We start from the raw sequence: 27,934 nt of genomic DNA, 5'->3' as shown, positions 1-27,934 counted from the left end.
GCACAATGCAGAAAGAACCTTAACCTGGCTTCTTTACTAACATGAAAGTCAGTTGGAAAACTTGTTAAAGATTAAAGTTAGCAAAGTAGGATCAAAATCTTGCAACTGCAACAGGCACGGAGCGTGGAGAAACATGGGTCCTGTGAAATGGTTAAGAAGCCTGTCAATTAGGGTCTGAAGTCCTGCATGTAGTGATTTTCAGGAAATAATGTTGTTGAAAGTTTTAGTTATCTTTAATGGACTTATTGTATCTGTTCTGGAACAACCCATTCCCAGCGCATGAGAACTGGTCCCAAGGGCCTATGAAACTGGAGGAAGAGGCGGACATATCCAGAATTGCTCAGAGTACAATTAATTGGCAACTCATTGACAGAAATGAAGTTCCAGGTGGCAGCAAGACCAGGGGATCCCCAAAAATTGAACTAGAAATAGGGGGTTATAATGTGGTTGAGATGAAAGTGACTTTATCCAAGTTCCACAGACCATGCTAATGCTTTTACTTATTTGTAGCATGCTGGAAAACTATGTGGGAATACTGACTAGGGTTACTCTGGGCCATCATGGCAGTTATGACTCAAGATGGCTGCAGTCATGTCAAGCTGAATCCCTATAGTATCTATGAAGGACTCTTAATAACTCTAATGTTTGGTCACTATTTTACTAAAAACTTCTAAAGCATTATGTTTAGCAAAAATCATTCCTAATGTGCTGTTTCAAAAGTTCTAGTTTGAACAAGATTAGTGCATTACAAACTTTAATCTAGAGTTAAAATAAGACTTAAATATTTTTGAATGAAAGGAACAAGTTATAAAATAATTCAATATGATCCTCCTTTTATGGAAAAATATATGCAATGCATATATATGCAATGCAACAAGAAGTGTCTGGAAAGTTCTAAACTAGGGTTTATTAATGTAGGTGCTATTGACATTTTGGGCCAGATCATTCTTTGTTATCACACAGAACAGAGGGGCTATTCTGCATATTGTATGATATTTAGCAACATTCTCAACTTCTCCCCATTAGAAGCTACACTTTCCCCTGAGCTATGATGATAAACATGTCTCCAAGACTTGTGTGTTGGGGGGCACCTGCAGTCCCAACTACGTGGGAGGCTGAGACGGGAGGATCACTTGAACCCACGAAGTTTGATACTGGCCTAGGCAACATAGTGAGATCTTGTCTCACAAAACAAAACTACAAAAATAACAAAAGATAAATGTCTCCAGACACTTCCAAATGTCCCAGGAGAGACCAAATTGGAAGTATAGTAGATAATTTTTCTTTTCTTCTCCGTTTATTTCTCATTTTTCTAATACCTAAACATAAACATGCATTTTTATACATATAAATTTTAGAATATAGAATATGCATCTTCTATAATAAAAAATAAAAACTACTATTAAAATACCCACAGACATAGCATTATTTATTTAAAAATTATAGGCACATGTTTTTGAGCAGTCTTTGAAAAGAAATGTAGATGGAAGATGTATGGCAGATACAATGTGGGGAACAAAAAGAAAATCAAGAAAAACAATTCTAGGATAATTTAGCTTAAATTCATCTGCAAGACGTGGGGGTGGTAATGTGTGGGCCAGAAAGAACTTGATTTATGACCCAGGTGCGCCCATCCATGATGATCAAGTCCTCTGTTTAATGTTCTCATTAGATTCATCACACTGGGCAGGTTTGTGCTCTGGGCTGTACAAACAGTTTTTCCTTGCCATACTGATTTTCTTGGAGCACCAGGGGCTTTCTTATGTTACCACCTATGGGGACAAGCTTGCTTTGCTTCCTTTCTACCCTTTGAGGCACTCAATTTTGTTTCCTAGTTGTCTAGGATTTATGGGGTATGGAAATAGAGTCACTAGGACATGTTGTCACAGGGAAAATTAATCTTATGTGGAAGGAGCATGTAAAGCTCTACAATGGAGGGATGCCCAGTTGTAGGAAGAATAGTACTTGATTTATCAAAGACCTTGACCCTTCAAGGTAATAGGTCCACTTGAACCTCAGGCCTAGGGATGGAATCTGAAGAGGACCCAGAGGCAGTGGAGAGGTCTGGCCACAGAGGAAGGATGCATGACAGCTGCCTCCCATGCAGATATACCACATCTGAGAAGATGCTACCTCTACCCACAAGAAATACCTGTCATGGGCTCATGTTTGAATGCATAGATGTGCCTCAACTAATGGTGGAGTTAGAACCTGTGATACACGCGTTATAACTTGAAAACATAAGTAAAAAATGCATTTGATAAATTGTCAGTCAGCTTCACATCACTACAACAAATTACCCAACACAGGCTTCTTATGAAGTAAAGAGAGGCTTATGCTGGCCCACAATTCTGGAGACTTCAGCCCAAGATTGGGCCTGGGCTTCTGGCAGGGATGGCACATCATGATGGGTGTACATGTGGAATCCAGTGTTCACAGTACAAGTCAGGTCCTTCAGGGCACAGCCCCAGTGAGTTCAGGACCTCCTACCTCCTAATAGTGCCACCCCATGCAACGAGCCTTAAACATATGGACCTCGGCAGACGCTCATGCAGACCTTATCACGGTAACCTACCCAGACAGCAGTGCAGGCCACAACAGAGTCAGTTGTTGCCTCTGTGATCACGTGGTTGACTGGCAGCTGTGGCTTGCTGCGGATGTCTAGCATGCAGAGAGAGGGTCATAAGCCATATCACTAGCCCAAGAAAAGACCCAAATGCAAAATTTGAAGTAAGGTTTCTACTGAATGTGTGTGGCTTTTGCACCATGGAAAAACTGAAAAATCATTAAGTTGAACCAACATCGTTAAGCCAGGGACCCTCTGTGTACATATGCATGTTGTAAAGTACTGAAGCAGTAAAATTAGAGAAGTGCTCAATACTTCTGACATGCCTAGAATGACAAGAGATGGAAAAGCACTCAGAATTAGATTCCTTTTTACAAAGTCAGAAAATGTGGTTCAACCTCTGAGGGATTTGAATCTGAAGGCAAAGAGCAGAAGCAAATTACTCTCATACTTTCAGGTAAGAAAAACAAAGGTAGGCAAGGTCTGCCTTTGAATCAATAGTCTTATGTCTAAATGGCTTCTCTTTCCAGTGCAAAGCACATGATCTGACAGCAAATAGGATAACAAACACTTATAGAGCTTCTGTAGTCTCTTTTCAAAGCAACCCAAAGGAAGTTGTCATTTTTATTTCACAGATGAAGACACTGAAGGATATAGTAGACGCTCAACAAATATTTTTTGAATGAAATTAGCTAGCCAAACTATTATCAATTATTTTCTTTTTGCCTTAATAACAACTCATTCTCTTACACTACTGGACTTTTTTTATAGTTCATGTTAAAATTTTGTTCTTTAAAACCAGCAGAATCATTTCTATAAAGATAGTTAAGAACAGAACACTCTGGTTAATATAATTATGCTCTAAATTAAACCATTAGATCATAAACTGTTTGGATTTGTGGACAATCACAAAAGATCATGACCCCAAAATCCATCTCTCCTACCAGGGTTGTCTGGTTTTGTCAAAAATATGATGAGGAAATATGTATAGTATCTATTTTCCTGGTAGAGCATCAATGGATTATGAGTTCATGATTAAAACAAATATATATTGTGGTAGGTCATATGAAATTGCTGTTTACATAGATCAATAATTTTATATGGTTCCACTCTATGAATTCTGTCACATTTTACTGCAGTATGACCACAGAATTTTCTAAGCAATTGGAAAAGGAGATGGAGATAGTTACTGGAATTTAACCAGGAAGGTATTGTTTCATGGCATACTTTAGTTTCCATAGTTAAGTTTGTCAAATTTTAATAAACCCTCTTTTCCATGTTCCTTAAATTATTTTTTCCTATGTCTTGTGTTTATTTAGGATATTCACTCACACATACTCCAAAGAGTCTGCCAGACACTTGGAAATACTTGACAAAAAATAGTAACATAGTGCTCCAGCTGCTGGGACTTCCTGGTTTGCAGATTATGTAAATATCTTTTTAACAACACGTTTCCAGAAATAGATGTAATATTCTATTATAAAATGTGGCATTTTCACTTGGGTTAGTTTTGAGGGATAACAAAAAGCCCTTACTGAATTATTGAGAGGACATTTTTCTGTTACAAAATAAAAATCATTTATGTTCAAGCTCCAGAACTATTCAAAGTATTCAACATCACCTCTTAGGGTAGACAAAAGCAGGTGACAACATGGAGGTTTGTGCCTCTAAGACTGGATTATTATGATTGAAGAGTGGGCTGGTCTTTACATGTGGCCAACTTACCACTGACCTAGTGCTGTTTGTATATTTTTAAAGTATCTCATCCTTCAACAAGTTCTAGAAAAGTAGTATTTGTAACATGAATGATCTTTATGCAATATCTTACAGAATTACATGTATGTGGTAAATACCCAGAAAAATATTGGAGAAGCATGCTTGTTAGAACATAACAAAGTGGCCACAGTGCACCCCCCTGAATAAGTTCTGTACCCAACATGGAAAACATTCACTGAATGCTTACCCTACCTACAGCAATGGCCAGTCCCTGCGCCCCAGGAGCACATGGCTGTTGTAAGAGACCCACATATATGAGCCAGACACTGACAGGAGACAGGACCAAATAAGTGCAAAGGAGAACAGAAAAAGAAATAACTGATTCTTGCTGATCCTGATCAATCCAAATACACTCTTGTAGCCCAGGTTCTTTATTGTTGGGCCCCTCATTTGTTTGCACTTAGTCACAGTAGGGAAGTCTTAGTTTTCCATTTGTACATGCAATCCCCATTCCTCCCTAAATTGCATGAGATAGTTTTCATTTTCTTCTGGTGGCTTGCCTGGCACCTGCTGCTCATAGAGTCTAGACAAAAGGCCCTCCTCTGGGAGCTGGTCATGCTCATGATGCTCGCAGCCCTGGGAGTCCTGGTCAAAGGTGGATAATGAAGGTATACACAGCCTGCCGGTCTGAGGATCCCAATCGACCAGTGTGGTGGATGACTCTTCCTCTAGTCCCTCTTCTGAGCCTGTGGGCTCCAGCTGGAGGTGGTGTAGGTCGCTGAGCTGAGGGGTGTATGAATACAGTAACATTTGTGGGTCCATGTTTGCCAAATCTGTTTGTTGCTCAAATAATTTTCCTTGTGTGAGCACCTCTTTCTGCACATAGAACTCCTCATCTTCTGACCCCCCGCAGACGTCAGTTCTTATGTCATACTCGTATTCAACGACTGCTGTACCTGCAGGGATCATTCTGCTGGGCGACTCTTGCTGGGTTGGGGAAGCTCCTTGGGTGTTCTCCTCAGAGTCACAGAAAATTCCCATCAAAGGTGGAGCATACCCTAGATGTTTGGCCTCCGCTTCCTCGGGACGGAGCTCTGGGTGCCAGAGGGACTCAGCACCATTAAGGTTGGGTCCGCTGCTACTTCTCTCCAGTGAACTCGTATCCTTCTGAGAAATTTTAGAATCATCCAAAAGACTGAGGGTGATAAAGTTAGTCATGATTTTTTCAGCAGGCACAAAGAATCTTTTGTCAAATTCATTTCCATAAATCAAAATCTATAAAGAGAGAAGAGAATGGTTTTCACCTTTTCACTTTAGAAGAGACATTAAAAACAGCTGCTAACAAGAATTTATAGTGTCATCAGATAGTTTGAAAAACCTACTCTCATCGACTCATAGAAGTTAAGCTCAGAATATACAAAAAACCTCATTTTCTGGGAGCCAAGAGACCCAAGACACACAAAATATGTATGAAGGAACTGTCATTTGAGGGTGATTTTTTACCATGTCTGAGATGCAAGGTGTGGCTGTTCCCGCCTCTAACAGGTTGAGGGATTGCAGGTGAGTTGCTTAACTTCTTAAACTTTTTAATTCTGTAAAATTAGAATCTCTGCCACTTTGAGTGGTAAAGACTGAGATTTTGTAAAATTGCTGTGGTATTTATGGCTTACTATGTATTTGCTAATAAGTGGGTGTCATCTGGACTGCTGTGGCTTGTGCAGTGATATGCTGGATGTAGAGGGGAGGTAAGCACGTGAGCAGGGATGGTTTTACTCACTGTCCACCGCCCCCATGCATGAATCTGCTAGAATAAGCTCCCAAAAGGGAAATCGACCTGCCGGTTTATGGCAGACAGAGAACCTCTAAATTGTGACAGGGAAGGTTATTTCAGATTAATATTTTGATGGGGGTATGTGAAAGGTGTCTGTTACCTAAGAAAGCACCAGTTGGTGATAGGTTAATTTATAACTCTCATTGTCACCCCAAGATATGACTTCATTTAACATTACAAAATAGGACCTTCAGGCTCATTCTTTTATGAAATGTTCAGTCAGTATTCAAAACAAACAAACAAACAAACAAACAAACAAACAAACAAACAAACATCAAGTCTCTTGTGAATTTTCCTCCCAGGAAATGTCTTCCCTTAAGAAGTAACTCTGAAAACTAAATGGCAACAGAATAACAGAAAAGTCTACAAATGGAACTAACAGGAACAGGTATATGTGCTGAGGACACATACATCTGAACATGTCTTTTACTAAATTCCAAGGAAATAATTTCTTACTTTAAAAAATTGCTGCTCAGGCCTTGGGAACTTTTCAGCAGACAGTCTGGGGACATCTGACTTATTCCTTCTTCCTCTGGCTTACTTCCCCTGGCCTTCAGTAATCAAGACCTGGCCATGTTGCTCCTAAGTGTTTTTCCATTCCATGTTTTAATCTATAGCTCCACGTTCTACTTCCTTTGTTTGGACTGTCTTCTTCCCCTGGACGATTGTCACAGTTTCCTAACTGCTTTTCTTGTTTGTAGTCTTATTTCTTTTAAAGTCATCCTAGAACTAATATTCAGTTAGATCTAAAAGACAACGGTGGCTGTGACACTCTTAACTTAAAACCCTGTGGTGATTTCTCTCTGCCAACAGAATAAAGCCCATGGTCCTTAGAACAGCACCCCAATTCTCCCATTGCCTGGCCCAACACCAGCTCTTCAGTCTGGCCCTTACTAGGAACCTTATGATGAGCAACATGGCGTGGTTTCCCACACAGCCGTGCCTCCCTTCACCCCTGCTGTCTCTTCTGCCTGCAGTAAACGTCCTAACTTCCTTTTCATAACCAAGCTCTGGCATGAGGATTGGCCCCTCCATGTAGGGTTGGTGGGGGGCTCCCTGGACCTCCAGAGTCTCCACTTGCTTTCATCTTAGCCTTCATGTATATTCTAGCCTGACCGGACTTGAACCTGGAGGAGGATAGGGATCATGACTTAATTTTATCCCAGGACCTTGTCTAATCTAGATGTTAAATATAAAATCTTTTCCAAGTGAAGGAATCTTTCATTTTGGTTATGCTTGTGAGCTGATCCAGTATAGAAAATGCTTTTTAACTCATCACCTCTTTAACTTCGAATCCCTTCTGCCCTCAGAGTCACTATATCTGTCCTAGCATTTGCATTTCTGTCCTGGAACATTTTATAACAGGGACTGCTGCCATGCCAAGCACTCACCAAATTCGCTGGGTGCTTCTCTTTGCCAACGTGGATGTATCGGTAGATGGAATAGCCAATCACAGAAAAGAGAAACACGATTATAGATATGGGCAAAACGTACCAGAAGATGATTTTAACCTTCAGTGCTGATGATGGATCTGTTCACAAAAGACAAAGGGAAGGGGTGGGAAGGATTGGATAGTTGTAATTCTGTGTGATGGGAAAACACAGGCCTTGCAGAGATGCTTTGAGCAAATCACTTACATATAGGGACTCAGTTTTTCACCTTGATATTGAGAAGCTTGAGCTAAATGTTACAAGGATCCTCAGAATTCTCAGTCTCCTGACAATAGATGATCATAAGGAATCATCTGAACTCACCTCACATCTTTGCAGTAAGGAAATGTTACTCATTGACATTAGCTGAAATTCTGACATCTTATGTTTGGCTCTGAGATTCATGCTGGTTTGTGTATTTGAAGGGTAGTGTGTCTTATTGAGGGAACTCACAGCTCTTCAACCCACATGGCAGAACTCTTGGAAGGATCCCATGAAGCAGCCCCACTTTCCCTTGCCACTCATGAGGCTCGATCTTTTCCATGTATTCAGTAGAGAACATGAATGTATGGCCTTGTCATGTAGATGTCTAACAGCCATCTTGTACTTGGTAGGTCAGACTTTCTGGTGGACCAGAGCCTGGGCAGCTGTGTGGGAAGGCGACTGAGTAGGAGGTCTGGGAATGGCAGCAACTCCCTCCAGGTCTTACTGTGCTATAGGCTTAGAAGGAGCAAAAGTCCACAGAGGAACGAAAAGACCCGGCGAAGAACTGTAAGAAAAGCAGCCTGAGCCCACCACTGATCAGCCCGGGGAGTTGATGACAAGGCCCCAATGGATCTAGCATATATGTTAAGCTCCTCTGGTATACTTGGAAATTGGGATGGTGGATTTTATGCATCAATGTGGCTAGGCCATTGTACCCAGATATTTGGCAAAACATTATTCTAGATATTTCTCTGAAGGCAGTTTTTAGATAAGATTAACATTCTAATCAGTAGATTTTGTGCAAATTATTCCCTGTAATGTGGATGGGTCTCATCTACTCAGTTGAAGCCATTAGTTAAAACAAAGCAAAACAAACCCGATGACCCTGGAAGAAGAGGGAATTCTGTCAGCAGACTGCCTTTGGGCACAAACAGCAACAACTCTCCCCTGGGTCTCTAGCCTGCCACCTGCACTACAGATTTTGGAATGAGCCAGCATATATAATTGCATGAGTCAACTCCTCAAAATCAATGTCTCTCTCTCTTTCTCTCTTTCTCCCCCCCCCCTTCTTACTATATATCATCTATCTACTTATCTATCTATCTATCCTATTGGTTCTATTTCTCTGGAAAATTCTGATTATAACAGATGTAGAAAAGGGACACAAATTTATCACAAATAGCAAAAGTTCTAAGGCCTTCCTCACACGGTAATAAGATCAGTAGGAGTGTCGTGTCGTGGGAGCTTTCTAGTTCATCTGAATGCTGGATGCTCTTGATGCTGGGCCTAAGAGAAAGCAGCAAAGTCACCGTCCGGTTAACTGTCCAGTTACAGATGGCTAACAGATGTGTCATGGAAAGTGAGAGTGGTCAACAACACCAGTGGGAGAAGTCCAGGAGGGGGAGGAGCTCAGCCTCTTCTACCCTGGCCAGTTCCAGAAGAGCACACTCGTCTTCAGATCCCACACAGTATCATGTCACGGCTTCAATGCAGGTGGTACAGGCGTCTGAATGCCATCTGCCCTGCTTAGGTGGCATGGCAGCTCAGCCCTGTCCTCTTTGTTCTTTCTGGTACTGGGAATTGAATCCAGAGGTGCTTAACCATCAAGCCACATCCCAGTCCTTTGATTGAGAGACAGAGTCTCGCTGAGTTGCTTAGGTCCTCGCTGAGTTGCTGAGACTGACTTTGAACTCACGATCCTCTTGCCTCAGTCTCCTGAGCCACTGGGATTACAAGCATGCGCCATCATGCCCAGCTCAGTCCTGCCCTCTTATACATCCCCTGGGCCCTGGACAGAGCCTGTCCTAATTGAGAGGAGTCATGACAACAATGACTGAGGGTATTTGGTGTGTACTAGCATGTTTACTACATTAGACCTGATCACCTGAATCTGCATTTTTGGGGTTGGGCGACTGTGAAAGCAGACACATTTTTCAAACCCCCCAAAGAGGTAATACTGATTTTTAAGAAAGTGGTGTTTTGGAAAGGCATCTCCAGTGATCTAACAGTTGGGATGATGGGGAAGTTCAGAATCAGACATGGTGCCCCATTATTTTGCTCCCTTTCCTATACCGGTGAGGATGTGGGCTCCATCTGCTCACTGGGAAGTGTTCAATTTAATCTGTGCTGTAGTTGCTTTGGTTGTGCCAAGTGAGTAAATGATTTCCACTGGAAATTCATTCCCTCCATTTGGCACCGATCAAGCCGTGCGTAAACACAGCACTCTTTCCAAATACGAAAATGATTTCTTCAATCTGCTTTGTTTTGCTCTTTGCTTGCTTGGCATTTTAGTTTTATTCATAATATGGTAGAGGACTCTTCATTTTAAAGAAAAATGTATGAGAAGTGCAGGAATTCAGCAATAATGTTTTTCTTTGGCTTTTCATATGTCTTCATGATATTCCCTTTTTTCCTTAGGACAGTTGAATCCTGGAAGATGAGAGGGAGGAGGGAAGAGGAAAATGGGGGCTCTGGATTCTTATTCATAGCTGGAGGTAGAATCAAGGCTTTGGACAAAGAGTGTTTGTTGGAAGGGAGAAGTGAAGAATTATGGGCAAAGAGGCATTCCATGCAGGCAAGCTTTAGAATTTACTCAGGGTTTGAGTTGACGCTCCTTGCACCTTGCAGGCAGTAAGATTAAACAATGCCATGCACACAACTCCAAGTCTGCTCACAGGAGCAATACCTTCAACCAGAGTTCCCTGGCAGTCCTGGGAACGTCAGAAAGAGACAAAGGAGAGAGAGAAGCCAACTCTCAGAGCAGGAGAGTAATAACTGATTTGCTGATCCAATCCCCTCATGCAGCTAAGTGGTATCAGAGCACAACTTGAAAATCCTGTAATTTGTATTCCCAAGGGGGGAGCAAGAACACTTCTGTTTTTAAAATGTCTTTGGGATAATGCTTAGTTTTTGGCAATAAAACAGTCCTATGCTCATGAAGACCACTGAACTTCTATGGATCAGAGTGATTATGACTTTAAAGAAGAAAAAGGATGTGTGTGAACGTTCTTAAGGTTATTTCCCAAGGCAGGAAGCTGTGTGACCAGGGAGGATTGTTGGCAGTGGACCTGTGCTTAGGGCTCCTGGAGGTGGTGACAACATTCCCTAACATTGGCCAAGCGCTGTGGCTGAGTCTCAGGCAGTTTGATATATTTCAGGTGAGAGAAGTTTCTGCCTTTGCCTCAACCTGCTTTTCTTGGACATGGATTGTCAGAATCATGCCTAAACTGCTATACTTCCCTCTAGCCTTATCAGATTTCCTTCTTCAAACTAGCTGAGATTATTTTTTAAGCTTACCTTCCAAAGTACGAACACATTGCTTCTGAGAAGGCCGCGTGAGGCGAGGGGGCCCTGGGACAAAGGACTCCACGTGAACGCAGTACAGAGTGTTCGGCTCCAACCAGCTGAGCACCAGTGTGTGGTTGGTGACATACTGGGACCACTAGGGCAGGGAATTGCATACAGCAGTTAAAGTCAAAGGTTCTGGGACTACCAGACAATTCCAGAAGGAAATAAAAGACTGAGTTCCAGTTGATCCATTAGTATCACTATATGTTTTTATTTTTTCAGGAAGAGTTTCAAAATATTCTTTTATTTGTTTATTTATTTTTTAGCTCAGCAAAGCATGGTTAGGAACTGGGCTGATTCTAGGAACAATTCTAAATAATAACACAGGGCCACGGCCATGGATTTCTTACTCAACTTTTTCCTGTGTTCTTGCTTTTTTTTTCTATTAATCCTTCTTGGAGAGTCACTAACAGATGACATGCAAGGAAAGCCTCTTCATCAAGGGAAGTGCACAATGGCTCTATACTCCAAGGCAGCATCAGGCACTGTATTGAATGAATATCTACATATCTGCTTCAACTGTATCTTGTATCATGCATTGTTTTTTTTTTTCTTTTTGGTACTGGGGATTGAACCCAGGGGTGCTTAACCATTGAGCCACATCCCCATCCCTTTTTTATATTTTATTTAGAGACAGGATCTCACTGAGCTGCTTAGGGCATTGCTAAATTGCTGAGGTTGGCTTTGAACTCCTGATCCTCCTGCCTCAGCCTCCCCAGCCATTGGGATCACAGGCATGTGCCACCACGCCTGGCTTCACGCATCTCTTTTCAATAGCACATTTCCCTTATTCTCATACAGAGAGAAAGAATTAGAGCTGCTTGTTCCACATTAGCTACAGAAAGTGGAGCATAGATTATGTTTCCCATTCCATTTCAGGCTTACCATTCTTTTCAATTTGGTGTTATACACGGACACATTGTACTTCAGATTAGAGTATATTTGTTGCATGGAAACTGTTCTGTCTTCTGGATTTCTCTTCCATTTCTCTGGAGCCGTCAGGACAATAGAAATAGACTTTTCATCTGTGGTTAGGGCAACCTCTGGTGGGCCGATTTGTGCTTAAAGGAGAGGAGAAAGGTATTATCATCTTCGGATGTAAATGAAAAAATTACTCTATATAAAGCTACAATATAATCCTACTTCCATCAAAGACCTACACCCCCCTACTACAGGAGATGCCACAGAATGTGCTAAGGTGGGTCCCAGGTACACCAGATCTTGAAACAATCATTTCACACACCTTGACACAAAGTTAAAACAGCAAATCTGGGACACTGTATTTACTTAGTTTTTAGGCACATGAATGAACAGTACTTGATGATGATCAATAGGATCAAAAGTGTTTGCAACATCACTGTGACTTTAAAAATGGTGATAAATAACACTAACATGATTTGATAAGTGGAAAAATCAGAGATAACAATTAGGATGATCTCCAACAGAGATCAGTGAACTTTTATCAAAAAGGTCCAGAAAGGAAATGCTTTAGACCCTGTGGGCCATAGGCTCTCTGTTGCAACAATCCTACTCTTGTAGCACAAAAGCAGTCATAGATAACTATGCAAACAAATGAGCATGAAATATTTCTGTCACGAAATATTCTTCTTTTGATTTTTTCCCCCCAGTACTGGTGTTTGAACCCAGGGACACTCTACCACTAAGCCACATCCCCAGTTCTTTTTATTTTTGGAGGCAGGGCCTTGCTGAGTTGCAGAGACTGGCTTTCTACTTGAGATCCTCTTGCCTTATCCTCCAAAGTCACTGGGATTCCAAGTGTGAGCTACCTCACCCAGCTTTATTTTTAAAAACTATTTAAAAATATAAACATCATTCTTGGCACCTGTAGAAAAACAGAAAGAAGGGGCTGGATCTGGCCTGAGGGCTGTAGTTCGCCAGCCTCTGATTCGCAGAGCATGGGGAATGGAATCGGCTTTGGGGGCCTCCAGAGAACTTGCAGGATTCATCATGGTGACCTCGTGTTAGTTCTTCATGGCTGAGTCAGTCACAGATCAGGAGGAAGCAAAATCATAAAAGCGAATACCAGGAAGATATCACACCTTGAAATGACATCACCACACTGCCAAGTTTATGACAAGGGGGCAGACTTAGTTGAGTGATCAGGACACTCTTTAGTCAATCTCCTGGACACAATGGTTCATTAATTCACAGCATTCAAAAGAATTTGTGGGTTGTTTCTCAAATTTCATAGCTTCCACTAAATGATAAAACAAAACCAAAAGTTGATATTATTAGCACCTGCCTTAATTTTGGATCTGGAAGAGATGTGAGCAAACCCTTGGCCGAAGTTTTTACTCTATGGATGAGACTCTGTGCCCAGCAAGGTAAGCACCTTGGCCTGGTCATTCAACCTGCTGGGGCAGAAGAGAGCCTTTCTCTTTGGGGCAAGGTTGTCTATGGGGCTGAGAAGTCAAACCGAGAGGGTAGAGTAAGGTGATATGAATACATGTTCAACCAGTGGTTGCATTACTTACTTTCTAAAAAAGGATAGAATCGTCCAGTTTCAGTCCATTTGGAACAATTTGTTTCCCAAATGGCCTTAACTTTGCCATAATACTGGTGTTCATAGTCAGAAGTCTCAGCAGAAAGATCACAGTAGGTCCTATTGATATTTCTACATTCGGATTTATTCAGCCATTTCTTTTGCCCGTATCTGTTGAGAGGGAAGCTATGAATTAATAATGAGGTACCCTCTATGCTTTACAATTAAAAAAAAAGAACAGTCATTATATAAAATTGAATGGAAGACCTTCTCTTCAGAAAAACAAAAGTGCCTGTCATTGAGATAAAAAAGAATCCACTTTTGCTGCTGGCAATTTTTTCATTAGCTGTCAGGAACATGAGTCAGAGTTTCTGTAATCACCTTTCTTTTCTGTGAATTATAATGTGGATAGTACATTTTGAAAGCATGTATTTTATTTTTATTCTTCAGCTACAGTAAAACTTACATGTTGTGCGACCAATTCTTCTAGTTATTATCTAAGGCTTTAGTCCACTCTGTAGATGAGGTCAGTTTGATGGGTTGTTTTAAGAAAAATTAGTAATTTTTTATTTCTTGGAAGAAAAATTACCTTGGCATTCTCATAAAATTTAAAAATCTCCTCATCATCCAGAGTGCTGGTGAAAACTCACTAGTTTGGAGTGTGTAACAACATCGGAATTCTTAATAATTACATTGATGATGATGATGATGATATAGACTATGTTGTCTATATCATCCATAGCAAATGGGGGGGGGAAACTATTTTTAGTACTTTTTGAGTGGGAGAGACTGAGGTATAAAGGGTTTAAGTAAAACGTGATGAGCCAGGGGAAGAGATAGGGATGCAAGGGAGGCCACCGAAGAGGGTAAAGCCAGAGACAAGAGAGAGGTGTGGTTTAGAAAGCAATTCTGCTGGTGGTGTTGAGAATGTAATTGGTTAGGAGTGGCAGCCTGGGAGCAGAGAGGGTCCTACAGTCGTCGAGGTGGAAGATGCAGGTGCCTTGGACAAGATGGTGACTGTGGAATGAGTGAGGACATAATGAAGGCAAGAAATAAGAGGACACAGGTCTTGGTGATTGAGTGCATGTGAGCTAAAAAGATTGGGTGGATGTAATACTTACCATGACAAGGAACACTAAAGGGCAGGCTTGGGAAATGGGGATGGCAAGGCTAGAAAGAAGGAAAGATAATGAGTTCAGTGTTGACATGTTGAGCTTGAATTACGTAAGAGCTATCTAAATGCAGATGCCCAGGAGGCAACGTGGTTCAGGAGAGAGGTGTAGCGGGAGGTAGAGGATTTGGAATCAATGACATAAATCTGCTCGTTGAAAGAGTAGGTGCAAATGAACTCATTCATGGATGCAAAGCAAAGTCTAGCATAAAACTTTGGGAGCATTGAGATTTGAAGAATGGGTTCAAAGTAAACTTGGAAATAACAGCTAAAGAGGGATGAGGAAAAACAGACATCAGGAAAGTCAAGGGAAGAGCATATCTTGGGAAGAGCATATCTTGATAAGGAGGATCTGGCAACTTTATCAAATATTGCCAAGGTTTAAGGATGTCTTTCCTTTTCAGAATGTGGTAACAGATTTCTGAAAGCAAACATTTCTGACTTCATGAGTACCAGACCTGCCAAAAGTATTAGAAATACTGTCAGATCTTGCTAGCCAACTTCTCCATCTAAGTGATTAAAACTGCCTAACACTCAAACATTTTGACTATGATCCACTCTCTCAAAAGATGTATTTTACATTGAGATTCAGATCATAAAGCATACATATCTAACATATAAAAACAGAGGTTTTATAGGATAATGTCAAAACTTCACTACATACCACGCATTCAGTTCTTTTCCATTCCATGTACCACATCAACCCATTCCATTCCTTTCCATTAAATGTAATGCTAGTTATGTGGCCCCAAATTGATTTATGGACCCACTAACAGGTCTTGATTTGTGGTTTGAAAAATATTGACTTTGCCTATTTGACCCTCACTCTTGCCGGTCTTCACTCTGCCAAAGGCAAGGCACCTTCCCATGACAGATGCTGACAAAGGAGAAAATATTCTTTACTGGATTCTCAATGAAAGATATAAAATTGATCATTCAGCAAATATTCTAATAATGATATTTATCCATGGCAAAAAGTCGTATGGGGCCCTCGGTGTTTTCAGTAATAACTGGAAACATCCACCAAGAACCTGCTATGTGCTGAAACCCGTGCTCAGGACTTAAACTCCTCATCTCATTGAATCATAATAACAATCATAAGAGGTAGGTGCTATTCTTTTTATCCCACTTTACAGGTAAGAAAATTGAAGCTCAGCAAGATGAAGGAATCTGTTTAAGCTCCCATGAATAATACAAGGCACATCTGATATTTGAACTACTTTTCCCTGATGCCAAATTCTGTGTTTTTAGTGTGACACTCTTATTTTCAGTATTAAAAGTTTTGGGTGGATATAGTTTAAATTTTTGTTAAAAATTCACCTTGGGAACAAAGTTCACTCAAAATTATCCAAGTGTGTAACCCACTCAAGGTTACCCAGCTAGGTTCACAGCCTGGCCACGAACTGAAGACTGATTGCAGCAGCTCTGTATTCCTGGCAATGGAAGACCTGTCTGGTATTCCTGTCCATCTTCCACCTGCATGGACATATCAGAACTCTGAACCGGCAAGCTTCTTTTTCAGTATTCTTGCACAATCTAAATTATCTGCTCTCATAAGAGTAGTAATGAGCCTGCCTATTTTTAAAGTCCTTCCTTTGAAATACATAAAAATATAAGAGAGAGAGAGAGAGAGAGCAAGCTCTTTGCTCCACCTAATGGAAAAAAAAGCAAGGGCATGCTCATGAGCTATTTCTCTTTACAAAGTTGGAGTCTCTTCCTCTTTGCTAACACACCAGCAACTTAACACTCCACAGAATGAGACTGACTCTAGATAAATGAGGGTGAGACTGGGATTCTAGAATAGCTGCTGAAGTCCTTCACTGATTTTGGTGGTCAGAATATTTTTTTTCAAAGATGTAAATGACTTCTTTTTGTAAATGTGACATTTAAAAAAAAATTCAAATCATTAAAAAAAACCAGAAAACTATAATCAAGAGAGAAATAAATCACTCTGAAGATCACTACCCTAAGACATTTGGTGTACATGATTCTGGACAGCTTGTTGTGCTTAATATAAAAAGAAGGATGATTAGATATTTGAATAAATGGAAATTAGATTCTATCATTCATAAGATTTTTACAAAGTAGTAACTTCATAGTTTGTGGTCTGGGGTTGTGGCCATTTCCTTTGTTACTGTGAAGATGTAGGTGCCTCTCTGTTCTGCATTCTTTCGTCCTTGAAATGAGTTTTAAAGGAGAGGCAGAAAGTAAAATTCTCTACTCACCATTATGTTTAATATGAATAGCTGATTGCACAAAATTTGGACTTAGTTTCATTAAGTCTAAGAACGTCTACAATCCCAACACATTTATAAATTTCAGGATGAGGTACTGTCTTGCTTGCTTAGCCAAAGAATCCTGTTTGACCAACTTCTTTTCTTCATTTAAATAACTGCCCCTTGCCTGAGCATCCAATGCTTCTGTCTCCATGAAACAACTGTTTTTTAATTTAATATAACAAAACATATCACAAAATCATGGAATATCAAAAACTTATCTTTTTCAAAAACCTATTTAATATCACAGATGGTTTATCTTTGCACAATTAACAGGAGTCTGAGTCTTGGGTTTGAAAGTAGCCCAGAGGAAAAGGATCAACTTACATGAAGTACTGCACAGTGTACTTAACTTCAATGCCTTGCAGACCTTCTGGTGGATTCCACTGTAGGACGTTCTTCATGTTTATGGATAAGAAGGTAATATTTGTAGGTTTAGGTAAGCCAACAGAGACACAGGGAACTAAAAAAGGAGAAGTAGAGAGGAATTGAGGTCTTAGTGCAGGAAAAGGAAAACTTAATCCCATAGTAGCTGATCTCTAAAGATGGCCCCTGTGGATGGTGTCTTCCAGTACTCATGCCCTGTGTATTTCCTCCCAATCGGAACCTGAGCTGACTCTGTGATGCACTTCAATAGAGAGCATGGGACAGAAGCAACTCTGGGTCTAAACTGTAAGGCAGCCTGGAGCCTTCCACTTTGCCCCTTTGGAAGGCCTTGAGTTGCTATGTAAGACAACCTCTAATCTGCTGGAGAGATCATGTCAAGAGGTCATGAGAAGGAGAGGTCAACTTGTCCCAGTGTTCCAGCTGAGCCCAGCCTTCCAATTAAGGGGCCAGAATAAAGTTCTGGGTTATTCTAGTCCTATTTGTCACACACTGAAGCTACATAAGAGACCCCAATGAGACCAACAAAAAACTGTTCAGAAGAGCTCCAGTTGACCCCGAGAATTGTGAGAAACAGCAAAATGATATTTGAAATCAGTAAGTTTCTGGGTAGTTTGTTAGACACTAGCAGATAACCACCACCACCTCCACTACCACAACAACAACAACCCTCTTTGGAGACAGACTTAAATCTAGGACCTGTGCAGAAGGCTATACTCAGCACACAACCCCTCCCCATTTTCCACTTTGACTCTGCAAATGTCCTGCAAACTGAAGGAGCTCTGGACCTTGGAAGGATGCAACATCAGGCCCTGCCCACCAGGGCCCTGTCTTCTCTTCTGTAAAATGGGGATAATTCCCCATTCACTTCACAGGTTGGAGGCCTGTTTTTAAGAACAAAATAGAAAAGTGTGTTGAAATGTTGTGTGTTGGAGGCTGTGCCAACCAGAACAGTGCCTGATCACATCGGCGGTGGGGAGGTTAATTGGTATAAGCACACTCAGGTGATTTATCACTGGCCGTATTCAGTTAAGTCCACGCACACAAGGCGTGCACAGGTGTTCCTGAGCATGCCTGCTTGGGCCTGCTTGTTTTGACCCTTGCCGTGATGGGGCAGCTGGCTCCTTGCCTGATTGCAACTGGTGTGGCCCCGCCCTCCGCCTCCTGGAGGGAATATAAGGGGGCAGTAGGCGGGGGCGTGAGAGTAAGAGCAGCAGCTAGTAGAAAGAAGCGGGGAAGTCATTAGCAGAAAGGAAGAAGAAGAAGCGGCAAGCAGATAGAAGCAGCAAGTAGGGGCAGTGGTGGAAGACAGATCACAGAGCGGAGAACTGAGAACACATCTTTAGGTTGCAGATAGGCAGATTGCAGTACACGGGATGCATCATTAAGAAGCACCTCAGATAGATGCACACTTAGTTCACAGGATGCAGGACGCTCCTTTAAGAAGAAGCAGCAGAACTAAGAAGAAATAGATCTCTGATAAGTGTAGAAGCCTCTCTTTCTCTAAAACTTTCTCTCTAAGCAAAGTTTCTCTTCTTCTAAGCAATTCTCTTCCTCTAAGCAAAGTTTCTCTTCCTCTAAGCAAAGCCTATCTTTCTCTCAAAGTCTCTCTTCCTCTATAAATTAGTGAATATAGGAAAAGTAGTTTATTTCCAGGCCCCTCCGATAAATACCTGCGCAATTGTTGCCGCGGGTGGCGACAGTTGTGAATCTCAAGTGGGAGCTATTCACATTCAGACATTATTAAGATGACTGGCAAATTTTTCTTTATATTCTTACAACTGAAGTTTTATTGAAATAAAATTTGTTTTAAAATACACGATGATTAAAAAAAAAAACAGGAAGAAAAAAGAAATAAAATTTAGGGTAGTTGTTCCTGAAAAGCCAGAGCTAGGAGGTTGGAGTTGGGGTGGTTTTATTAAAGTATATAATAAAGCAACAGAAAAAGAGCCAATGACTGGGAGCAGTAATCCCAGGGATTCAGGATGCCGTGGGAGGAGGATCTCAAGTTCAAGGCCAGTCTGGGCAATTTTGGGAAAGCCTGTCTCAAAATAAAAAATAAAAAATAGAAAGGGCTGGAGGTGTAGCTCAGGGCAAAGCACTCCTGGGTTTGATCTCCAGTACAAAAAAAAAAAAAAAAAATTCATATAACTGTGCTCTAAGAAAACTGTATCTTAGAGGATTAATTTGTAGATAGCCTTTGAAAGAAATGATAAAGAATTGAAAAACTACCAAGAAATTAGAAAAGGAAAGTAGACAAAATTTTTAAAATTATTTATTTATTTCTATGGTGCTGGGAATCAAACCTAAGATCTCAAACATGCTGGGCAAGAGGTTTGCCACTGGGCTACACAACCACAGCCCAAAGATGGTCCTTGATTTAAAGTAAATGAAAAAGTTTAGTGGTAACATGTAAGGAATCAAAATAATAATTTTAAGTATTGAAAAGATTACAAAGTACCAATCAAATTTTATGAAGAACTTATCCCATCATAAATATGCATATTCCAGTCAATGAACTTGGAAAATATCAAATTTTGATATTGCAAATCAAACCTAGGAAATAAAATTTAGCTCAGTCACTGAAGGCTGGTTCATTCTTGGCTAAGTCCCATAATTCTTGTGTAAATTAGCTGGGACTAATGTCAGAGAAAGGAATTAGCTTAATGCTTGGGGTAATCCTTGGCTAAAATTAGCTCTATGTGATACATCGTATTATCACAAGCCAAATAAAAGGAAAGAAAAAATCATTTGTTTTAGAATTAAACTTTGTAATATGACCCTGATTCTAAGCAAAATAAGCTCTTTAACCTAGGTTTGAGGTGTGTTCCTATATATTTGCATGTGCTACATTTGTAATGACCTCTATGCTCCATCTTGATCATTTAAAAAATATCTCAGGTTTATTTTTAAGAAGAAAGTTAAATACTTAAAGAGAAAGACTACTGACTGATCATTGTCATGCAATGCAAATGTAGTTACTTGTGTGGAAAGAACAGGAGAATCTCAGAAGGACAGTCTGCCCATGTCTGTATTTGATTTCCATTCTTCTAACTCTTGGAACCATTGTGTGTCAACTGATACTGACATTTTCTAGAAATTATATACAGAGAATTATTACCAGTGATTTAATATTGCTCTGTGGTATTACTAAGTCCTTAATTTTAACAGAGTTTTTAGGACAAAACAGGGAACTGAGAAGGCAGTACCATCAATTATTATTTCCCAATCTTTAAAAAAAGAAGAATGCTCTTAATATAAAAACACCTCCAAGGATCTTTCCAGATCTAAAATGCTGTGGTTCTACATTTTTAGATGGCCCCAACATGTGCAGAATGGTTAGCATCTTATAAGAAATATAATTTAGATAGTGCATTATAATATCAATGACAGAAGACTTTATCAAAACATTTATAGACCTGATAAGGAAACAATATTCTGGTTTGTGGTAACATGAGTTTGGAGTTATAAATCACAAGTAATCTTAGACATTAAAACCTAGGCATATTTTTCTCAATGTTTAATATTATCTGCTGTACAACCAGTTTCTACTTGTCTTTAAACATACATAAATAATTGACAGACTCTAAAGATACTTTATGTACCTTTATATATTCCAAAAAGTTTTAAGAAAAAACTTGGATGAAAAGGAATAGATTGCCCATTTTAATTTAATTTAATTTGATTGATGTCATGAGGAAACAGAGTAATTTTGCTCTTCTGAAGTGTTCGTTGATCAATACACATTTTGATTAGTGTTTCATAGTTAAATGGTCCATCACAAATGCTATGCCAATTATCAAAATTCTAAATGTTGCCCAACTCTGGTAATAATGGGGTTAAAGAGAATGAATAAGTAATGATAACATTAAAACATTAAATAATTTTCTTATTGTGCTATTATATTTTTTAAAAGAAAATATATTTCATTATAAATGTGTAAACTGTATATATACCTCCTCCTCATGTCTATGTTATGGGTAAATCGTATCTATCACAGAGCCAGTCTCTGAGGTGACTTCCAATAATCCCTTCCTTCTGGCACTCACAGTCCCTCCCACATCATACTTGGGTTGGTCTGTGTGACCAATAGAATATGTCATGAGTATTTCTGAGGTTAGGTTATAAAAGGTGCTGTGGCCTCTTGTTTTCTCTTGTATCATTTGCTCAGGGAAAAGTCTACTACCCTTGTAAGTAGCCCTGTGGAGAGGCCTACATGGTAAGTAACTGAAATGTCTGACAGCTGGTGAAGAACTGGGTGAAGCCTCCTGCCAAGAACTTATTAATGAGCACTGAAGCAGATCCTCTGGACCCAGTCTTGCCTTCAGACATGGCAGCCCCAACCTTCCTCTTTGCTGTAAAGACCCTCAGCCACAACCACTTGGCTAAGCTATTATTGGACTCTTGACCCTCAGAAACCATGTGAGATAATATGTGTTGTTTTAAGGTACTAAATTTGAGGTGATCTGTTACACAGCAATAGATAACAAATATAATAAAGAATCTAAAAATGAAAGAAACTAATGAAGATTAATTGCTAAAAAAATAAGTAAAGAAACAGATTAAAATTTGAGAAAAAATGACCCCTCCATTCCCAATAATGTTATAAATGTTATAAATGACTCCTGCTTGAATAATTTTGAAAAATATTCCTTTCAGTATTTGATTTGCTGGGTTGGTAGTGCACATCTCTAGTCTCAATGACTTGGGAGCCTGAAGTAAGAGGACAACAAGTTGAAGGCCAGACTTGGCAACTTAGCAAGACCCTATCTCAAAGTAAAAAATAAAAATAAAGGTTGGGGATGTGGTTTAGTGGTAGTGTCCCTGGTTTCAAGCCCTAGTACAAAAAACAAACAAACAACAAAAAATATTTCCTTTATCTTCATGAAGAAAATAAAAATCCAGTGAGAAAACCAGAGACTCATCATCCTTTTAGTAGAAAGTGAGAATCACAGCAACAACTTTTCAATTTTTTTTAAAAAGATAAATTATTAGTTAAGCTTACTGTGAGTACAATGTCAAGGTTTCAGAGTAGCAAACGCCTTTAACAGAAATGCATCTTAAAGTGGATGTTACTGATTTGTACGCTATTTCTGCAGAAAGAATACTGCAGTCTTTATAGTTCAGATTCTGTCTTTGGGTTGACATTATTTTTTGACTTCATAGGCAGAAAAGATATCAGTTTGGGACCATCTCCTTGTCAATTAATCAAAGTATTATCCAGGAGCAGCCCTATCATGAGCAAAGTAGGTCATATCTTATCTTTAAATCTCCCCAGGACACAAAATATATTCCTTGTTATGGTATGGTCTGTTGGTTTCTGAACCATTTTCTTTTTATCAGAGCAAATTAAGCTGTGTTAGTCATCTTTCTTGATTCAGACACAGTACATCTTGCCTTTCTGCTCATAGAAATTTTATCTCCAGAAATAGATATTGATCATTTGCTGTGGGTTGGTAGTAAATTGTCTATCTGAATCAGTTTAGCCTTATATATATATATTTTTTTGTACCAGGAATTGAACCCAAGTGTACTTAACCACAGAACAATGTCCCAAGCCTTTTTTATATTTTATTTGAGACAGAGTCTGGCTAAGTTTCTTAGGGCCTCACTAAGTTGCTGAGGCTGGCCTTGAACTTGCAATCCTCTTACCACAGCCTTCTGAGTTGCTGGAATTATAGACGTACCCCACCTTGCTTGACCATAAATTTCTTAATTATGAAATTTAATTATTTATCTCTGGTCAGTGGAAATATATGATTCCTATTACAGTGAAGTTTGACCTTCCTGCAAAGAAAAGTTACAAGGATTCTTACCTGGATGGCTTGCTCCCTTCACTAATTCTCTTTTCAGAAGAACACTAGAGGTCTTTAGGTACAATTAAAAACCACAGGATAAAAGGCTATTTTTTCCATATTTTAAAATTTGTTCTTTTTAGTTATACATGACAGTAGAATGCATTTTGATATATTATATATACACAGAGTACAACATTCTAATTAGGATATCATTCTTGTGGTTGTACATGATGTGGAGTTTCACGGGTCATGTAATCATATATGAACATAGGAAAGTTACTCTTTATGGTTCACTAATAGTCCATTGTGTATATGCACCACATTTTTTTATCCATTCATTGGTTGAATGGCACTTAGGTTAGTTCCATAGCTTAGCTATTGTGAATTGAGCTGCTATAAACATTGATGTCGCCACATCACTATGGTATGCTGATTTTAAGTCCTTTAGGTATATGCTGAGGAATGGGATAACTGGGTCAGATGGTGGTCCCATTCCAAGTTTTCTGAGAAATCTCCATACTACTTTCCAGAGTGGTTGCACCAATTGCACTCCCACCTGCAATGTATTAGTGTACCTCTTTCCCCACATTCTCACCAACATTTATTGTTAGTTTTATTCTTGATGGAGTGAGATGAAATCTCAGTGTAGTTTTAATTTGCATTTCTCTAATTGCTAGAGATGTTGAACATTTTTTCATTTATTTGTTGACCATTTGTATTTCTTCTTCTGTGAAGTGTCTGTTCAGTTCCTTTGCCCATTTATTGATTGGGTTATTTGTTTTTGTGGTGTTAAGTTTTTTGAGTTCTATATACCCTGGAGATGAATACTCTATCTGAGATGCAGGTGGAAAGATTTTCTGCATTCTGTAGGCTCTCTCTTCACTCTTGATGGTTTCCTTTGCTGTGAAGAAGTTTTTTAGTTTGATACCATCCCATTTATTGATTCTTGATTTTACTTCTTGTGCTTTAGGAGTCTTGTTGAGGAAGTTGGTTCCTAAGCTACATGATGGAGAGTTGGGCCTACTTTTCCTTCTAGTAGGTGCAGGGTCTTGGTCTAAGGCCTAAGTGCTCGATCCACTTTGAGTTGAGTTTTGTGCAAGGTAAGAAATAGTGGTTTAATTTCATTTTGCTACACGTGGATTTCCAGTTTTCCCAGCACCATTTGTTAAAGAGGCTATCTTTTCTCAATGTATATTTATGGTGCTGTTGTCTAGTATGACATAACAGTATTTATGTGCGTTTGTCTCTGTGTCTTCTATTCTGTATTATTGGTCTACACATCTGTTTTGGTGCTGATACCATGCCATTTTGTTACAATAACTCTGTAGTATATAATTTAAGTTCTGGTATTGTGATGCAGAGGCTACATTTTAATAGTGGCTATAGTATCTACATAACACTCAGTTTGCACAAGGCTTAGAAAACATACTACATATTGTGGAAGACCTTCATATGTTATAGTATTTGGTTGACATGAGGCAAATTGGTTAGTATATAATAAAAATAGTTGGGCTGGGGAGATAGCTCAGCTGGTAGAGTGCTTGCCTTGCAAGCACAAGGCCCTGAGTTCGATCCCCAGTACCACAAAAAAAAAAAAAAAAAAAAAAAAGTTGCTAACCTTTACTGACTCCTTACCATGCAGTGGGTGTGTTTCTATGTGCTTTACACAACCAACTCATCCATCTTCACAGCAGCCCTGTGGTAGGCATGGTAAGGTATCACTATCATCACCATGATACGGATGAGAAAACTGAGGCACAGAGAAGTTAAGTGGCACAAGTTCATGCAGATAATAAGTGGAGGAACTGGCTTCAGAGATCTTAATCCCCACCCTCACTTACCACCATTTCATACTAATTATAATCTAAACAATGGCAAGGCAAGGCTGATGGGAAAATGTGTACTATTCTAAGATGCTCATATATAAAACGATTTAAGTATTAAATAGTTGATACTGATCTGGTCAGAATTTTTTTTTAATTCCACCATACTTATAGTAGGAGACCCTTTTCCTTTTCCTGCCAGAATATTTCCTTCTGCATCTGGTCCTAAAGAATACAAGTAGGAACATGATTCCTCCTATGGCACATTCCTCAGACAATGAGGTGATGACAAAGGTAAGCATTCCTAGAAGATGGAGAAAATCATGCTCAGTGAAATAAGCCAAAATCAGAAATTCAAAGGTTGAATGTTTTCTCTTATATGTGGAAGCTAGAGTAAAATAAAGGAAAGGGTGAGGAAAGAATAGGATAACACAAAGATATAGGGAATATCAGTAATGTAGAAGGGGATTGACAGGTAGAGTGGAGAGATAGGTAGTGCAGAATGAGGTCTTAAAAAATCAAGTTATGTGCATAGATAAATACACCACAGGGAACTTCACCTTCATGCATAGAAAGAACCAATCAAATATAAATAAATAATTGAATGAAAGCAAGTCTAGTAGACTAGAGGGAGGAGAATGGGAGAGGGTAGGGAGGATAGAGGAAAAGGAGGAGGGAAAAGGGGGGAGATAATGAACTGAAATTCCATGCATGTGTGAGTTTGTCAGGATGAACCCAACTACTATGTGTAACTATAAAGCTGTAAATTTAAAAATCTAAAACAAAAAAAGAATATTGTGTTTGAGTCTGTTCTGGTTTAAGTTGCTGAGTATAGGACCTGTATTAATCTGAAATGGTAACAAAACTCAAGTACCATATATATATCTATATATAAAATAATATATGTATATATATATATATATTTATCTTGGCTTTATTTTCTCACATATAGAACACATTACAGTCAAACCCATCTGAATGATGAGAACTATCAGTTCAAGAATGATCTTACTTATTCATTTAACTAATACTTTAGGGTGTTGTTATGGGGTGAGTTGTGCCCCCCAATACATTGAGGTCCTAACCCCCAGTACTTTAGAATTTGACCTTATTTGCAAATAGGTTGTTGCATATATTAAGATGAGGTCATACTGGGGTAGAGTGGGCTAGCCCAATATAATGGATGTCCTTAAAAGAAGATGGCCATGTGAAGACACAGGGACCCAGGGAGAACACCGTGTAAAGATGGTGGCCAAGACTGGAGGGATGCATATATAAGGCAAGGACTTCCTGGGATTACCAGGAGCTGGAAGAAACAAGAAGGAAGTCTTCTCTGGAGACTTCAGAGGGCATGTGGCATTACCAGTGCTTTGAGTTTAACTTTTAGCTCCCAGAACGGTGAGAAAATAAGTTCTGTTCTTTTGAGTCACTCGATTTGTGGCACTTTATTTCAGCAGCCCTTGGAAATGACTTCTGATGCCCATCCTAAATATCTAATGGTGAATAATGTGTTCCTCTCCTCATAGATCTCCCAGGCCAGTGGGAAGACAGACACCATTAAAAAGTAAAAAACAAAGCAAAACAAACAAACAATAATGACAAAAAATCCAAAAACCCAAAAAACCAAATAAACAAAAAACCCAAGTATACAGTGAGGACATGTCAAGGAATCCTTGCCCTTTATCTGTTTTGATGATGAAAAGGAGAGGTAAGAAATAGAATCAGCACTTTTTTTTTAATAAGGAAGAGAAATGACATATTTAAAAAAGAAAGACAAATTGACAACTAGTGTTCTTTTGTGGTTTTAAAAATATTTGCAAAAAAATTGGGCATTGTATCAAGTTTGGAAACTATAAAGAACTCCTGAATAAACATTCCAACTGAGATGTCATTTTTCTAATCTGCTAGTACTGAAAAGATAATCTGATCAATACCTAAGTGAAAACAAGTCACACCCATATCATTATTGAGTCATGTGCTAATTTATGGGTGAGAAAAGTGTTTTTGTTCCCATAGACTTATGGTCTGGAAGCACAGTTCTGATTCTCTGATAGTATGCAAATTTCACATCCCACATTAAAAAGCAATTAAATGGTGCACACAGTTGCATAACTGGAGAATGTTGGACCATCACAACTTTGGTTGGCGCCTGGCTCTTCATGATCTGATCTGACCTCATCTTTTGCAGTTCTGTGAAATGCACATTGTCACCAGTCACCCATTAATTACCTCCAACACCAGAACTTAATTGGCTATTTTATGCCTTTATAATTTTGGTCCCCTCTGCCTGTAGTACTTTTTGGAACTAAAAGATTTTTGTTCCTCTACAAGTGCATCATTCAATGACTATTGGTCTGTGCTATTTTTAGCAACATGATCATGATGTGATGCCGTGTGGGGTATTCATGGCCTCCCCTCAGGTGAGCGTTCCTGACTTAGACATCTGGGTAGGAGACCAAACTTTTAAGAGAAAACGGAACTCAGAAGATGGAGGGAAAGGGCAGGCATTCTGGGGGCCCTTTGAACTTACTTTCCTGACTCTGCTCTGGACGAGGTCCCCTTGAGTTGTAGGGATTAAAAATGGCCTCAGCTTCAACAAAGTTGTGAGGGGTTGGCAAGGTGGGGTCCATTTAATGAACTTCAAAGTAATGACCGGTTACCTGTATCTTGTATGCCATGTCATTTAGATTAGTGTTCCCGCTGAGTGCTTATATTCCTTTTGTTATACATTAATGCTCTAAGCTGAGTGTGCCCTTCCTCAATTCAGAGGTTAAATCCTAATGCCCAGTGTAATGCTGTTTGGAGGCAGGTCCCTGGGAGGTGAGTGGGTCACAGGGGGAAAACCTCATGAATGGAATTACTGCTCTCATAGAAAAGACCCCAG

General features: G+C 39.6%; 1 protein-coding gene across 2 annotated transcripts in view; it reads right to left on the bottom strand.

The window, feature by feature from the left end:
* Positions 1-4,643: 4,643 nt before the first annotated feature.
* Positions 4,644-27,934, bottom strand: part of Il20ra (interleukin 20 receptor subunit alpha) — a 38,911-nt gene continuing 15,620 nt past the window's right edge. Inside the window, exons 2-7 of one of the 2 annotated variants that reach the window (XM_047557126.1) lie at positions 17,373-17,508; positions 13,591-13,769; positions 11,981-12,156; positions 11,045-11,189; positions 7,505-7,644; positions 4,644-5,557 (exon numbers count right to left, since the gene is read on the bottom strand). In XM_047557126.1, the coding sequence (XP_047413082.1) occupies positions 4,763-5,557; positions 7,505-7,644; positions 11,045-11,189; positions 11,981-12,156; positions 13,591-13,769; positions 17,373-17,508 (1,571 nt within the window). In that variant the 3' untranslated portion in view covers positions 4,644-4,762. Of the gene's footprint in view, positions 5,558-7,504; positions 7,645-11,044; positions 11,190-11,980; positions 12,157-12,938; positions 13,092-13,590; positions 13,770-17,372; positions 17,509-27,934 lie in introns of those variants that run through there. The other variant, XM_047557127.1, reaches the window with a different exon arrangement.

Source organism: Sciurus carolinensis, chromosome 7, assembly GCF_902686445.1.
Source record: "Sciurus carolinensis chromosome 7, mSciCar1.2, whole genome shotgun sequence".
Classification (NCBI taxonomy): domain Eukaryota; kingdom Metazoa; phylum Chordata; class Mammalia; order Rodentia; family Sciuridae; genus Sciurus; species Sciurus carolinensis.
Note: the sequence above shows the minus strand (reverse complement) of the source record. Positions and strands in the feature narration are given on the sequence as shown.